General features: G+C 43.5%; 1 protein-coding gene across 6 annotated transcripts in view; it reads right to left on the reverse strand.

Annotated features, from left to right (window-relative positions):
* The window catches only part of SYK (spleen associated tyrosine kinase), a 105,062-nt gene that overhangs the window by 27,550 nt on the left and 60,152 nt on the right, over positions 1–17,360 (reverse strand). For 5 of the 6 annotated variants that reach the window (XM_005684187.3, XM_013966200.2, XM_005684184.3 and 2 more), the window contains 4 exons: positions 10,045–10,180; positions 6,878–6,959; positions 6,461–6,504; positions 4,739–4,807 (listed from right to left, as the gene is read on the reverse strand). In XM_005684187.3, coding sequence (XP_005684244.1) covers positions 4,739–4,807; positions 6,461–6,504; positions 6,878–6,959; positions 10,045–10,180 — 331 coding nt within the window. The remainder of the gene's footprint in view (positions 1–4,738; positions 4,808–6,460; positions 6,505–6,877; positions 6,960–10,044; positions 10,181–17,360) is intronic. The other variant, XM_005684191.3, reaches the window with a different exon arrangement.

Consider the following 17,360-nt stretch of genomic DNA (forward strand, 5'->3'; position numbering starts at 1 on the left):
CAATGTAGGTGCTGGAATAAAACATGAAAAATGGATTTGAATTTGAAATTCTGGAACATTTTTCCACAACTAAGACAAATGTGAACGCTATGTTTCATCTTAGAGAACGTGCCTTTGAACTCTGAAACAGAAGCACGGTCTTTAAGGCTGCTGTTGTTCAAACTGACAGTGATCCTCAATAGAAGGATTGGTTTACATACTTAAAGCAGCAAAGAAAAATATTCCAATGCTAACAATAGGTGGAATTTTATCCATGTAAGGATTAACAGTCCTTAGAGTAAGTGATGGCAGGAAGCAAGGATAGGGTAGGTTATACTTGAATTATTCTTCAGTTAAATTCATTCATAATTTCAAGTGTTAAAATGTTACTAATCTCTAAAGAAAAATACTCCTGCCCTTAAATTTTTGTCATAATATTTCAAATTATCTGATTAATAATATTCTGTAAATCATAATACATTTGTCATTAACTATCTGCATGCTGAGTTAATTCAGGTTCTAGCATGTCCATTTTGTGCCTGAATTATTTAAAAAACAACTATTCATATTGAACAAATAAACAAATTCAAGAAAGTTATTTATACCTCAACAGATGGGATATTTGACATAATTTCCACAAGTCTTTTTCATGACTGGTTAAATAATGGGAAATTCCTCTTTTATTTTTTAAGACCTAAGTATTAGTTCTCCTAAAATATTTCCGGTGAGCAATTAAAATATTTTTAATTCATTGCTTAAATCATACAATGTTTCTCTTTATTAATGAACTACTGATAATTTTGGCTTTTATGAAAGTTCAATGCATACTTCAAAGCTGTTATAAATTTAAATACACAATAGCCCTCTTTTAGCCAGAAAAGTATTTCCACAGTATTAACCAGATTAATTAGCTTCTAATATTTAATTGTCTTTTAAAAGTGATTAAGTAATTTAATAGGAGCAAATTTTAAAAAGCACAACAGGGTTTCAATGAAAAAATGGGTCTCCTTGACACACCATTTCCTACTCCCAAGGCAACTAGTGCTATCAGTATTTGCTATATTCTTCTAGAACATTCTACACTGTATCAGCACATATATATGTGCCCAACTTTGTCATCTTTAATTAACATTGCATTTTGGAAATGACTCTATATCTCAGCTACCCATCATGGTATGAATTTTATCATAACTGATTTCATTTATTTCCCATTGATTTTTAAATTATTTCCAGTCTTTGTCAATGATACAATGTTAGACATGTACCATTTCACACTTCTCCAATAAAGTACAGCTTACTCACCACACACTTGTTGTGTGGTGTCACCAAGCTTATTTATATGGGCTAGTTTTACAGCTGGACATAAGACAGCACCATAGCTTTAACTCACATTTCTCTTATTATGAAATGCAACAGCTTTTCCTATGCTTAAGAACTGTTTGTATTTTCTTTCCTATAAACTATCCTATGCCCACTAACCTATTAGATAGTTAAAACTTTTATTGATTCATATAATTTCTTTATATAGTAAAGATATTGACCTTATATATGGATATGTGTGTATATATATATATATATATATGATCACTGCTAATATTTATTTCAAGTTTATTATGTTTCTTTGGAAGACGTTTTGGTTCTTATCCACACGTCTTTTATTTTTTGGTAGTCTTGCTGATGTTTTCTTCAATTTCTTTAGACATTCTTCTTTCATCTAAAGGCCTACTGAATCTTATTTTCTGGATACTTCTGTATCACTGTGGGTGGGTGGGCTTCAGGCTGCTGGGGATGACCACGGGGCAGGAGAGGGGCTTAGTTCTTCACAGGCCGGGTTACTGTTTCCTGGGGTGATAGCGCCTTAATGTGTCACCCTGACTGGCCTGAATGATACTGCTGTGTTACTGACTCAAACTATGATCATGGTACTGCTGTGATGGGATTTTGGAGAGGTAATTAAAATTCTTAATTAGTTGCTTTTATTTAGGGAGATTATCCTGGGTGGGCGTGACTGAATAAGTCAAGGGTTCTTAGAAGAGGTTGAGACTTTTCTAAGAGGGGTGGGGCAGGGCGAGTGACTGACCCTTGGCTGTTAATGACAGTTCCACCTTGCTTATCCGCCCTTCCTGATGACTTGCCCTATGGACATTGAACTTGCCCCAACAGTTGTGTAAGGCAAGTCCTAGTGATAAGTCAATATATATATATGTGTGTGTGTGTACATGTATACAGATGTTTATATAAATATGTACTTATGTGTGTTAAAAATGTACCTATGTGTGTGTATGTGTGTGAGTGCACTGTGGGTGTTTCATGCATAAACCTCTGATCACATTCTCCTGGGTGAACCCTAAGTGATGCCCTTGGACACTACAGAATTAAGGTGAACGTGGAAAGCTGTGTCTTCTCTGCAGTGAAACTGCTTATGTCTGGGACTGCCCATGGGTGGAGGACTGTGCATCAGCACTTGAGCCTTGGGCCGTCAGAAAGAGAAGGATGAATAAACAAGTGGTGGGAGTCAGAGTGTGGTCCAAGTCCACAGAGACTCCTCCATGGCTGCCACACAGACTCCGTGCGTGAAGGGCCGAGGAAGCCAGGTGAGTGAAAGGTTCTAAGCCTGCCGATGGGGCTCCATGGATGGGCAACGCAGTGTCCTTCCCCAGGTTGTACTATAATATGAAGTTTTGTCAATGCAGTGTTTGATTAAGGACTCAAAGAGATGACTCATGGTTGAAAAGCACCCTGAACCAGAGCATATTTTGAATCACCTCAGTTGATGGGGCACCATCTGGCCTATTTTCCCCAGAATATGGCCCTATGAGATGCCATCTTGACAACTAGGTGTGCCTTCCCCAAGGAGAAGGGGTGAATGCTGACAGGGGTTGAGGGCCAGGAGGGCCAGAAGGTGCAGCCACGGATAGTTCACCTTGGACCATGGGGAATGTTGACCTCTCCAAGGCCAAAGCCTCAATCACCTATTGGCCCTGGTGGCTTGAAACAAACACCAAATCATGGGGCAAATGGGGTACTGGCCTAGCATGCATTCCCTTGACAACTCCCCAGCCTTCCAGCTCCTAACATGCCACCCTGGCGTGGACAGCCCTCAGGGTCACCCCTCTAAGAGCAATGCCCCAACATAACTGAGGTTTCCCATGAGCTGATCCACCCTGACTGGGAATGTGGCCTTAAAACAGATAGTTACTCCATTCAGGTTTATCACCTAACTTTCCCCCTCAAACACTACATTAAACTCACTTCAATTTTTTGTAGTCAACAAGATTGAAAATATCTAGAATACAACAGCTCACTTGGAAAGAAAATCTCGGGGCTTTTATGCTTTTCATTTACATTGTTTCTGCTAAGTACTTCAGGCAATCTGCTTCATGAACTCATGCTTGATTGTATGCTGACATGTCTAGAAAAGGGGCTTCTCAGGGAGCTCAGCTGATAAAAAATCTGCCTGCAATACAGGAGAGCCTGGTTCACTTGCTGGGTTGGGAAGTTCCCCTGAAGAAGGGATAGGCTATCCAATCCATTGTTCCTGGGCTTCCCTGGTGGTACAGATGGTAAAGAATCCACCTGTGGGAGACCTGGGTTAGATCCCTGGGTTAGGAAGATGCCCTGGGAGAAGGCATGGCAACCCACTCCAGTATTCTACCCTGGAGAATCCCCATGGACAGAGGAGCCTGGTGGGCTACCATACATGGGGCCACAAAGAGTCGGACACGACTGAGCAACTAAGGCACACATGTCTGGAAAAGTACTAATTGGATATGAAAATGGAAAGAATTATTAATAAAATAATTTTATACCACAATGATAAAACTAAAAAATAAGAAATCCATATACATGTTATAAATATTTCCTGAGGGAGGTGATTCATTATAACTGAGTCATTAAAAAACCTTTTTATTTACCTCATAATTCAATCATACAGCAAAATATGAATATGCATTATATGTCAGCTTTTGTTGCTGTTGTTTAGTCACTAAGTCGTGTCTTTTGCAACCCCGTAGACTGTAGCCCACCAGGCTCCACTGTCCATGGGATTTCTCAGGCAAGAATACTGGAGTAGGTTGCCATTTCCTTCTCCAGGGGATTTTCCTGAGTCAGAGATCAAACCTATGTATCCTCTATTGGCAGGTGGATTCTTTGCCATTGAGCCATCAGGAAAGCCCATATTATGTCAGCTTTACTGACTCATAAGTAAAAATGATGTTCTAATCTTCAAATTCCACCTTGTCTTTATATATGTTATACCTCAGGTTCTGTGTTGGAACTCTACAGCCACAGTGAAGTTACTCTGGCACTTGATATTTATAAAATCAATGACCTTGTGTAGCCACTGGGCAGGGCCCACTCTACTTTGGCTATTCCTTCCACCAACGTGTAATTTATCTAGTCAATTACCATAACACTGCAGCATGTGATTCTGGTTTCCTTTGAAAAGACTTTCCCATATGAGAATTCCCTCACTTATTACACTGACGGAGACGACTTCCAAGTGCACACTGTAGCAGAGAGAGCGTGCTCACGGTGATGGACTTTGCAGCAAAGGGACTTGGACCCACATGGAAAGCACAATGAGTACTGGGCACGGGCTGCCCATGAGGGCTACACATGGCAGGGACATGAGACCAGAGCAGCAGGAGGGTTGCCAGCAGTGCACACGGAGGGGCAGCCACAGGGCAGAGCGTGGGTGCTGAGTGCGGGTCTGTCCTACCACTTAGTCAGGGACAGCAAGCAGGGGACTCTTTAGCACCTTTCTGTGGTCACGCTTTGGGAAGGAGTATGATTTGATTCTTGAGATTATTCCACCCGCTGACCAAGTCTAGAAACCATAATGGCAAAGAGGAATAGTAAATGTTTCAGAAAACAAATACTGGCTACCTTACATGACATGTTATTTTAGCTGCTCTATAATTACAGTAACCCCCTCCAGATTCTGTTGATGAAATGCCCTAGAGGCAACATGTGATCACCAGAAAGGCTTCAAGAAAAGCCTACTATTTGAGTAGAAGGATCTGGGAAAATATTTTGGCAATATTTTCCATGAAAGGCTATAAGATTCAAGTTTTCATATTAAATAGCCCACTTTTCGTATATAATTATTGTCAAACTGAAGACAAATCATCCTAAAGAAACTAATTCTAAAAGCCCAATTTTGTTACTTCTGGGTGCTGATTCCATGATGCTTGTGGAAATTCACTGAGTTGGACCCTTAGGGAACATGCATATTTTTATATAGTCAGTAAAAACTTTTTCCAAAATGTCTAACTCCTTGAAGCCATTACGTGATGCACAACTAAAGAGAAGCCATGATATTCTTTTAAAGTTCTCACCCCTAAGCCCACATGCCTCTTAGAGCAAAATGGACCTGTCCTATGGTGGATAAAATCTTAAAGTTGACTCGCCAGGCCCATGAGTCGTGTAAAGGGTAAAACAAAATGATGACTCCATAATGGTGCTTTACTTTAGAAGTTGATCCCAAAGTTCACTGGCATTTCAGTTCCCTTGATTTGGGGACAAGAGCTGCCTCAGACAGACTGCTTGGTTTAGCATAGGTGCAGCTTCTGAACAAGTCAATAGCCCCTACCATGGGTGGAGGGTTCATTTCATCTTCTGCAGATTTTAAGGGCTAACGGGCAGAAAGTGAGGTATAGAGCACATAGCTCATGTTGGGGGAATTTTTAAACCTCACAAATGGCATTAAAGGGCATCAAAGGTCCACAGTGAGGTCCCCTTCAAAGTAGCAGGACATAATTCCTGCTTGGAGTATAAATCTGTGTGTCAGCTCCTAACAGTCTGGAGAGAAGAGAGAGCTGGAATTCTCTCTTTTCAGGAGCATCAGGCATGTGTTGGCCAAACCCACATGTAGAAGTGTGGAGAGATCACATTCTTACCACCCACTGATGTGGAGGGGGTGGTGGGTTCTTGCCAAGCCTTCAACTCCATCCTTATTTAGAGGCTTCTTCTCTCAAGTGATAGCACCAAGCACCCCAATTCCAAGCCTTCCTCCACCAAGCTATGGCCAAAGCAGCTCTCCTGGAAAGGGTGAGTTTTCTGATAACAATGTCTTATCTGATTTAACCAAAAGAGTTTGGCAGTCAACCTCACTGAGACAATTTATATACCCAGCTTCCTACCCATCATGCATGTGGTCACAGGGATCATAAACGTGACTCCTCATGGATGGGTCAGGGCTGAGCCTGAATAATATGTTACCATTTCCAAAATCTACTGATTTAACATTGGGTTACATGGATATTTCATATACTTTTAGAAAATGGAGGGATTTTAACCTACCAAAGAAGCTAACTTAGCTAGTTCAGAACTGAAAATAGGCTGATTCTAGCTGCACCAGCAATCCCAGTTTATCAAGTGTGATAAAAGCAATGACCATAACTCCTTTGTCTAAAAATACTTTTCATTGTGCTAATATACAACTGCTTCATCATTAATGGCCTGGCTAAGTAACACTTACCCCAGGATGAGAACTTGGAAGTTGTGGACGGAAGTTAATATTTCCTGGTGAGAAAGAACATGCACAATTAGTGCTGTGTCAGAGAAAACCATCTATTTATCCCCTCCCCCACCGCAGATCAATCAACATGACTGTAAAATATTACTGCTTGAGAAGCAGATATATTTTCTGCATACATTTCTCGTTATCCTCTTTCATTCAATTTTCTCATATAAGCAATAAAAACAAATCCATTTTTAAAATTATTGACTAGCTTTTGATGAATGATAAATATACAGTTGGAGTAATCATTTTAATCAATCAGTAAAACCAAAGTCTCATCCCATCTGGTTTGACTTTGCAACAGATCAAATTTAAAATGAGGCTGATTATTATCAGCATCTGAAAGAGGGAAACTCCAATGTCTTGGCTACTCACCCGATTGCCCACCAATTTTTTGACATGGAACTGTAAGAACTCTTAACAAACCATCTGATTTATAAGAATAATGCTCGACCAGCTGAAAAAGAAAAAAGTAAGAAAGTATCATAAATAATGGGGGCAGGAAATGCTCCTTACCTGGAGCAGCTGACTCCCCTTTTGGATTTTTAAAGTGATTCAAGGACAGCCCTAAACAACAAAAGGTGCTTCCTTGGTGGTCTTCCTGATTCCTCCCTACACCTCTTTTCTGCCACCCTCAGACTTCTGGCAGAAGTCCACATGCCACCTTTCCTTTTTAACCTTATTCTACTCCTTGCTCCCTTCCCTCCTTCCTTCCTTCCCTTCCTTCTTCCTTTCTTTGGTGGTAAGTCGCATGTCTTTGTTTATATTCTTCTATATCCATGTGATACTATAACAACGAATTCATTTATTCGGTCTTTCAACAAACATCTGTTGGTTGGTAGGCCCTGAGATAGGACAAAAGGTAAACTATGGTGAATGAGACACATTTCCTACTGTTGAGGCGCTTACTTCCTTGGTGGAGAAGGCTATACATGAATTATAATGTGGAGTAATTGATTCTGTATTAGTGCTCTGGGCAAAGGCTTTGGAGGGACCAAATAACTCGCCCCAAAAGTTTCAGAGAGAAGACATCACCACACGAGTGACATAAGATCCAGGGCATGGAGAAAGCTGGCCCTTTGGAGAATGGCCTTATGTTCGCAGAACATGGACACCCTTGGCTAATGGTGCCCAGAAAACTATGAATCATGGTGTCTGATTCCTATATTAAAAGGGAAATGAATGGCAAGTAGATTTATTTATACCTAATCAAAATTATGCAACAGGAAGACAGCCTTAGTTTTCACATTTTCTTTTCTCAAACAGGCATTTCCTCTTCAGACAAACTAAAATCCTTCTATCTGATATTTCTTTCTTATCTATTTATTGATTCCTTTTCCAGTTATGGACTCTTGGCTCCTAAACCTGTTTTTTCTCTCAAAACTTACCTATTTGGGTAAATGTTCATTGAATGAATATATTTTATCCTTCCAGGGAGCATTCTTCTTTAAAATTTTATTTTATTGTGGAAAGAACACAACATGAGATCCACCCTCTTTATAAATATTCCAGTATGACCAACCCTAACACACTACTGAAATGGACAGCAAAGCTCTCTCTGTTCTGTTAAATGCAACAGTGTGTTCTCAGACATAGTACTGAGATACCTACAACAGCTGAAATATCCCATGCATCTCTCCAGTATCATTCAAATATCTCCTTACATTCTTATGGTTTCAGACAATCTACTCCAAAAGGATGGGTGGGAGGTGGGCATATACATAAAGATTTCCCTCTTGGGCAAGGGTACGCAAACATTTTCTGTAAAGGGCCAGATACTGATATTTCAGTCTTTTCATTCCACATATCATCTCTGTCACATAGTTCTTTATTAAAAAAAAAAAATCACCCTTTAAAATATAGAAACCATTTTTCTTCAGGGACTACACAAAAGCAGCTGATCCATAAGTGTGTTGATTCTTTCTCTACAGAAAGGAAAACTAGAGTAGTGAAGCGATTACCAACTCTCAGAAAAACAGCACCAGATTCCTGGGTAGGGGAAGGGTACCATGGAACCTTATTGTTGTCAAGAAAGAACAATGAAATCACACTCATGAAAATGGAAGGTCCTGCTGGCACTTTCGAGGCTCTTTCTTAAACAAACATACAGGGGAAAGATTTAATTAAGGCTGACTACTACTATATGGTAGCAGAATCAGTAAATACCGGAAAAAGTCTTAGAAAGGAATTTTCCAACAATTAAAGATGTTTAACATTAAAGTCAGCATGCAGACTTGGAGACTGTGAGTGGACTCACTCAGGGAAAATGGTCATTCAGGAGAAATCCAATGGCTGTGTGGCAGTGATGGAGCCCAGGACCTTCAAGCATCAGACTGACGGATGGAGGCCAGTGCCTTTCAATGCACACCATCAGTGATCCTTGTAGGAGGTGAGAGTCTCTGATGGGAAATTAATTCCAGAAGGCAATGTTCCCTACTCATCTCTCTGATTTGCATTGAGCAAACACTCTTTCAAAACAATACCATTAAAATAAAGCAAAGACTGTGGTCAATAATGAGCTACATGTCAATGAGCTACAAACCAAAAGATAATGTCAACATTATGACTAATGTGCATGAATATTAAAATACCCAGCATGCAAAGAAAAAGATTTTCTTCCAGTTACAGTTAAGAGCCAAAATACATCATGTGGTGGTTACTCTGAGTGCTTTAAAGGTAATAGGGATCCCTGATCTCAGGTTTTAAAAAGACAAGATTTTTTGAGCCTGGTACTTTCCTGCTGGTGCCACCCATGAAGTTCCTGGTGGGGCCTCCATTTGAACCCTTCCCCAGTGACATCCTGCACCTACAAAAACTCAATGTAGCTGTTGTTCTTGGGGTGGCAGAGTCCTTTGGTTTTCTCTGCCTCTGGGCCCACTACAGTTTGTAGGATGTTCTGCTATTTCCTCATGGAGCTGTGATTTAGAATGAAGCCAAGTCGTTCGTACCTGGTGGAAAGCAGCGGTGAACATCGGATTAGAGCTCACTAGTGCCTAAGTAACTCTCATATTACACATTGCTTCAGGCTTTACTATCTGGGTTAAGACGAACTCCTTTTTAGGCCAGGGGTGGATAATCCTATACAAGTGGTGGCCTGACACACAGGAAATGATGACCACTAGGTTGCCTTAATTTTGCAGCGATTCATTTTGCAGCAAGAATGGCACTTGACATTTTATATTAAATTTGGCCCCTCACAATTCAAAGAATAGTCTGATTAGCCACCTTTAACACTCCCTTCCCAGCCATCTACACTTTTCTTTACCGTGTATTTGTCTGAAAGGCTGCTCTGGGCTCCAGGTAGAACGTCCCTAGTGCCTTAAGGCAGGATCTCCTGTTAAACCATGTGTAGTCCTGGTTAGGTACCACTGCCTGGTGCCAAGAGCTGAGGGGCCCTGAACGAGCTATGGGAGCCTCAGTCACCTAACGTGGTAACCCTAGACCAACGCATCCAGGAACCTGGAGGGTGCAATGTGGAACTCTGATTGGGCAGGTCTCAGCAAGGACCCAGGTCTTCTATAAAGGTCCAGGAAGACATGTACCTGCCAGAGAGTGTCGAAATTCTTCCCGCCAGGGATGGAGAGCTTCCCCGTCTTGTCCTTGTCGATGCGGTAGTGCAGCACCTTGCCCTCGTGCAGCAGGCACAGGGCGTAGGACCCGTTGTCCTTGGCCCTGATCCTGGAAGAGAGAAGACAGTGCGTCACCATCACTCCTACTGCCTGCTGGGGGTGGGGAGGAGCGCCCCGGGCAGGCAGCCTGCAGCAGCGTCTTGACCTCGGGGTCAAGGGCTTGGTACCCAGGGGGGCCCAGCTCACAGCTCGATGACACCTCGAGTCCCAGACAAGGAACACCCAGCAGGCTTGGGAGCACTGAGGGGATGTCAGGAGAGGCCCAGGCTCTGGGGGTGAGTCCTCCATTCACCTGGAGCACAGCCTGGCTCAGGGCACAGGTACATGAATCCCACAGCACCCCAGAACAGTGGAGTCTGTGCAGCCCTCTGCACTCAGCCCCTCTCTTCCATGAGGTCTGCTTTTGGGTTAGATTCCAGACAGTGCAGTTCCCCCACTCAACCCAGGGTGTGTCACTGGAGGGGGTGTTTGGTGGGCATTTTAACTAGGAATATTCTTGACCCCAGATGGAGGCCAGGAAAGGCTCCCACGTCCTAGGACCCTCTTCATTCCGTCAAGCTCACTCTCCTTTTTACAGGGAGGAGAAAGCAGGACTGACACTTAAAATGTCCCATGGTAAAGAATCTGCCTACAATGCAGGAGACTTGGGTTCGATTCCTGGGTCAGGAAGATCCCCTGGAGAAGGAAATAACAACACACTCCAGTATTGTTGCCTGGAGAATGCCATGGACAGAGGAGCCTGCTGGGCTACAGTCCATGGGGTCGGACATGACTTAGTGACTAAACCATCATACGATAGCGTCAGATGACATCACCAGGAGAAGAAAATATCCGCCACTGGGGGCTGGGGACCAATGAGCAGAAGCAGGGCTGTGCTGGTTGCCCTGGCTCTGCCTCCTGGTCCCCTCCTTGATGCCACTCCCTTCCCTTATCCAGGGATGAGACTTGTGAGCCTGATGCCAGACAGAGACACCCATTGCCCTGCAGGGAGAGGTCTTCTGCCCTGCCCAGGAAGACCTGTGGGACTGTGGGAGGGTGCAGTCTAGGTGAGGGCTGCAAAGGCAGAAGAATGGAGGTGAATCCCCTCCCCCAACTGAACTCCTTAGTCATCACCATCCTCAGCCCATCTTCCCCTCTCAGCAACTCAAACCTTTGGGATCACAAGATGTGAGAGGGTGAGTCGCTGAGATCTCAGAAGGTCCCAGAAAGCACTGCCGGCCTTGTCATTTTCTAAAATGAGGGAACTGAGGCCCCCAAATGTTAAGCAATGTGTCCAGTCAACTGTACTTTGGGAAGAGGCCCAAATGTGCCAAAACTGTCATGGGATTTCCCCATTGTGGGGAAATTTCTGATGCCTCCCCTTGGCTGTAAGAGACCACATCCACAGGACCAGCTTTGGAAGCTGATGCAGTCACTTTTGGCCTTGTAGATTCATCTCAAAAAGTGAGCCCAGGACATGAGAGCTCAGCTGTGTCACATGGGGTTGGAACTTTGTTTTAAAAATAAGTTTCTTTTAAGTTGTGCTTGGCTGTGCGCGGCGAACAGGTTCCTTCCATGCCTCAGTGCTCAGGGCAGCTGGTGTGGGTGGCGGGACACACCCAGACTCCCCTCGACCTCTGCAGGACTGCTTCTGAAACCTTCCACACTGTGAAAACAGCCCTTCCCCCAAACCCAAGCAGACCGCCTGCACCCCAAAGTGTAAGCTCCCTTTCATGGTCACATGGCCCATGAAGGCCAGTTGGCTGCTGTCAAATCGAAAAACAACCACACAGAAAAGGAAAAACAGTTTTATACGAGGAAGAACTGAGTTTATCTCTTAGGGAAGCTATTTTATAAGGCAGGATTACTCACCCCTGCTTTGCTTAGTTTATAAGCATCAGTGGCAAACAAATTGGATAGTTTGAAGATTCAGAGAATTATACAAATTCTAAATACGAAGCATTAAGAATTTATGCAAATACATATAAAAGGGTAACTTGGGATAACGATGTCCATAGGCCATTCCAAAATACCATTCTCTTTGATTTCCAGTCTTTTGTGTCTTGGGCTTCCCTGCTGGCTTAGAGTCTGCCTGCAATGCTGGAGATGTGGGTTCAGTCCCTGGGTTGGGAAGATCCCCTGGAGAAGGAAATAGCAGCCCACTCTGGTATTCTTGGCTGGAAAATCCCATAGATGGAGGAGCCTGGTGGACTACAGTCCATGGGGTCACAAAGAGTCAGACACGAGTGACAACTAACTTTGGAATCTTGGACCTTTGGGTCCTGGAGACAATTAAATGGATCTGAACTCTGACTTTCTGAATCCATGTCCAATGCCCATCACTCTATCTTGCCTTAAGTCTTGATTGACCTTTTATTGTTAAAACAGGCAGAGGATCACAGAATGACAGGGAAATAGTGCAATCACCTCATTAGAAATGGGGAAATGGAAATGAGGCCCACAGTGGAAATAACATTATGCCCCTTCCAGACTGGCGAAAGTTAAAAAGACGGAAAATAATAAATTGCTGAGAATGAGGGCAAAAGACATCTTCATTTACCGCCAGCAGGTGCATGAATTGGTTCAATCATTTTGGAAAACAATTTGGAATTCTCTACTGACTTCACTCACTCACTGAAACTGAACCTATTTATTCCGAGTCAGTGATACACTCCAAGATATACAAAATGCATGCATTCTGCACCCGTAACGTGTGTGGGGATGTTTGTATCAGCTTTATCTGTCATTATCAAAAATTGTAAACAAGCTAAGTATCTGCTGAGTACAGAGTAAGTCAGTCTTGGGGTATTCATACCACAGAATGTCATGAATAAAATGAACAAACGACAGTGGTACAAAGCACAAGTGACTCTCATAAGTATAAATGGACGCTGTGATTCTACCTGTACGAAGTTCCCAGATAGGTAAATTTGAACGATTTCATTGAGAAATGTATACCGAGGTGGTAAAAAGTGAAAGAAAAAAAGAGCTCTGGCTCTAGAAAAGATACACTAAGATACACGTATAGAGTGAGGTACTCTAGTGTGTGTTGAATATTTCATAAGAAAAATGGCATTAAAAGAGCTGGTGTGAGACAAAAATCAACCAGCTATTTCTATAAAGGCACACACTTCCTTGAGGATCCCCCCGAGAAGAGGCCCTGGAGGAGTCTCTCTCGCAGAGCTCCAGACAGGCAGCCTGTGCCAGCTCCTGGGATACCAGTGGCAACAGCTACCTGGTGAGCACAGTCTAAGGAGCAGCAGGCACAGGGACAGACCGTGGACATGCAGCCTGAGCGGCCCCCAAGGCAGCTGGCAGGAAACGAGGCAAAGAAGGGAAACCCACAGGCCCAGCATCTGTAGGTGGCAAAGACCAGAGGCTTGGTGACACTAACGGCCAGCAACTGTGAGGTGTCTGCTGGCTGGCTGCAGGCAGATCCTGGGCTGGGTTATTTTTAATCTAACATATGGAAAACACTGGTTTGGAAGCTGAAGTAGCCTCTCCTCCTCCTGGCCCCTTCCTGTTCCTCAGAAAGACCCCCACTGTCCTGGGACACCCACCGGGTTTGTCACGTGGATGCCCAAAGTGGAAAGAGAAAGGGCTAGTCTTGCAGCCTCTCTTGAGGTTGACCACCTTCCAGGTCAACTATCTTCAGCATGTTCCCAGAAGCCCCAGAAGGATTTCTTTCCGGGGAGTCTCTTGGAAGAAGCAGACAGAAGAAGCCAAGACAAACCATGGCTCACGACAGATTTGTGTTTTGCTGTTACAAGGTGAGGGACTTCAGTGCTATCAAACTGTAAGACTGACTTGAGGTCCCTGGTGAGACAGCAGGAGATCCACCTTGTCTCCAAGGGTGGACTCTCTCAGGCTCTGCCACGAGCAGGTTTTGCACATCACAGACATGAGGCACAAGGCAAAACTGAGGTCAGGAGAGTGTTCATCCTGCCAGATGCAGCCTGGAGGGGCTCCCCCTTCCTATGACTTCCTGGATCAGAGAAAACATGTGGTAATGATGCCCAGACATTCATAGGGAAGTAAGGACCCAAGCGGTGGTAGGACCGTCAAGACGACCCTCACCCACCGAGGTCTGGGGTCATGGCATTGTGTCTGCTGCAGACTGAACAGAGCAGCCGGGGCACAGCCTGGCCTACCAAGCATTCTCACTGTCTGCGTATTTTATTTTTTTTCCCCATGGCAGAGCAGAGCATGGCTGGCTGAGGGGAAAGGAGGACGCTGGGGATGAGCTGTATATCTACGGCCTGGAGGGGAGGTTCAGAGAGAGATGGGGGGGCTCCCTTCCAGAGCTGATGCTGTATCAGGTAGCCAGCCAGGCTCCTCTGTCTATGGGATTTTCTAGATAAGAATACTGGAGTGGGTTGTCATATCCTACTCCAGAGGATCTTCTTGACCCAGGGACTGAACTCATGTCTTTCCTGCACTGGGCAGATGGATTCGTCACTGCTGCACCATCTGGGAAGCCTGCTCAGTAGTGTGCTTGCCAGCAAAATGCCAGGAGCATCCTTGGACTCAGGAGAGGTACCAGCCTTAATGATCCACAGAACGGAAAAGAAAATGCAACTTCTGGGTGCTTCTGTCTTCCACTTCAGTAAAATTTAGACACGTGAGACTTCCACACACACAGTGAAAGGAGGATCAGTATGGAACACAGGTCCAGATATGGGGCCACACCAAGCTCTTCTTTCATACACCTGCCTTTTCAAGTTTTATCACAGACTCCCCTCTCTCTCCCTCTGCTCTAATTCATGAGATGAAACCAGGCCACACTGCTTCTCCTCCAGCTTCATGGGGACCTTGATCAGACCAACGAAGAGATACTCATATCAGTCCACCACCCCCTTTAAACTTTTCACTTCAGACAGGCCGTGACTCTTTTTGCGACCTATAGCTGCAGAGCCACATGTATCAAATGAAATGGCACACTTTGATCCCTGATGGCAGCACATGAGAGCACTCAAAGAACTCAGCTTTTACTGTGGGCATATGAGGGTCATGCAGTCTCATTCATCAGTGAACAAAAGTAAGGTTTTTTTTTTTTTTTTCCTAAACCCACAGATTGCTTTTGAAATGTAGGTATATAAGAAAAAGTGAGCTATAACTTGAGCAGGGAAAAGTGAGTGACAAATATGAAAAAAAAAGTGTGTTTCACCTAATGACAAATACCAATATCAGTACTGGCGTGGACACAGGGAGAACATCCCATTCTTGGGGTCAGCAGCAAGGTGAGCATCTGAACCTAGGATTCCCACAATGAAGCAAGGACCATGAAGAAGAAAACCTCTTCAACCCCGAAGGACAGTGTCCCTGGCACAGAACACTCGGGAGTCCCACAGATGAATATGAATCAAATACAAGCTCAAAAGATCACCCCAAACCAAAGGAAACAGGAGTTATGAGAAAGCGGGCAGGAAGAGAAAGAGAGCAGGAGAGACATAGATTTATGCACTAAGGACTCTCTGTATTGAAATCATTAGATTGAGAATATAAGCTAATTATACATGAAATGTTCAAAAAACAAATGAGGGACTCACAAAAACTAGCAAGCAATAAGATGCTCTCAGAAATGTACGGGACTATTTGAGAAACAACCAGAACAAACAGGACTGCTAGAAAATTTTTAAAAATATAACTGATGGAAAAAAGCAGTGGATGAGTTTAAAGTAGATTAGATACAGATGAAGTGAAAATTGATGAACAAAAAGACAATCCAAGGACATTTAATAGTGTAGCACATAGAGAAAAGGCAACAGAAAATAAGAAAGAATAGAGGATGGAGTAAGGCCTAAAATATGTTTAATAGCAAGCTATGAAGGAAGAAATGGTAAGAAAGAAGGATAGTAATATTTGAAAAAAAAAATAGATGAGTATTTTCCAGAACTGATGAAAGAAAAAGATTCATAGTTGCAGGAAGCACAGCTACAGGACAAACACAAGGTGAACTTTAAACACATGACCTTGTTCATCTCGATTAACAAGCCAGATAGCACACTAGTTTTCCCTTTTTATCATTCAGTAAACTGAGGTCAGAGAGATTAATTAGGCTGTCTAAATCACAGAACTATTAAATGGTTGTGCTTGTCTGAACTTAAGTTTCTACAAACAGAAGCAGTTTCAAGGTTAACTATGTCTCAATCAATCAAATAAAACAGAAAAATTACTGCACATACACTTAAAGATCCTCCAATGAACTTGGAACATCTCAAATTATCACTATTCTTAGTTTTGCTAAGGTAGGCACTGGGCATCTTGAACAGGCTCAAATGTGGTCCCCAGACCAGCATCACTTGGGAACTTAGCAGAAATCCAAATTTCTGAGTCATAACCCAAACTTGGTGAGTTAAAAACTAGGTGAGGGGTTGTGGTTTGACCCAGCAATCTGTGCTTTAACCAGCCTCCAGGTGATCTGCACACAAACAGAAGGCTGAGAACCACTGCTTACATCATCTGCTCTGGACTTTGTATCCATCCTGTGGAACCTCCTTCTTCATCCTAACTTACATTTGTTCCTCGCTCATAGGGAATACAAGTGTATATTCTTACACTCTATCTCACTGTCTCTGAAAAATGTGTCACATTCTGAATGCATTTTTTTTCCTGGCTACCTTATACTGAATTGTACTTACAGTGAAAAAGATGCCTCATAGCTCTTTCCAAAGAGAGGCATCCACCTGCCTCCTAGTCCATCTGGTGGGATGGGGGCAGGGGAGAGGAGAGGGCATTGTTCTAAGATTCAGAGGTGACAGGTAATATGTTGTCTGGTGTCCCAAGCCAGGTCCATCCTGGACAAGGACCACAAGGTTTTGCAGACCTCTGATTCTGGGTGATCACAATGTTTTCCCTTAGAAAGGCATTGTCACCAAATCTTCCAGTATCCAGCTGTGTACCGAATGGGGTACACCCTCATCAGACCATCTACGCATGCTGCTCATTTCTTTACCTGTAAGTTCTCCTGGAGGGCTTCCCACAGGGCCCAGACACATAAGAGGCATGAATAAGTGAATGTATGTCTGTGTGCATAATTTGTGCACCCATGTGTGCAAAGGAGGTGAGGGTGTGAGGGGCATGGGGCTATAATGAAAATCAATACAGGGGGCAATGGAAGGGAGGGAGGGAGGAAATGATGAGAGGGCAACACTCCTGGAAAATGGCTAATGACGAAGGGACGACGCAAAAACCAAAGGGCTTATTTCTCCTCGAAAGTCATGAAGAAGGAAGGTCTGGGGCACCTGGAT

This window comes from Capra hircus, chromosome 8 (assembly GCF_001704415.2).
Source record: "Capra hircus breed San Clemente chromosome 8, ASM170441v1, whole genome shotgun sequence".
Taxonomy (NCBI): Eukaryota; Metazoa; Chordata; class Mammalia; order Artiodactyla; family Bovidae; genus Capra; species Capra hircus.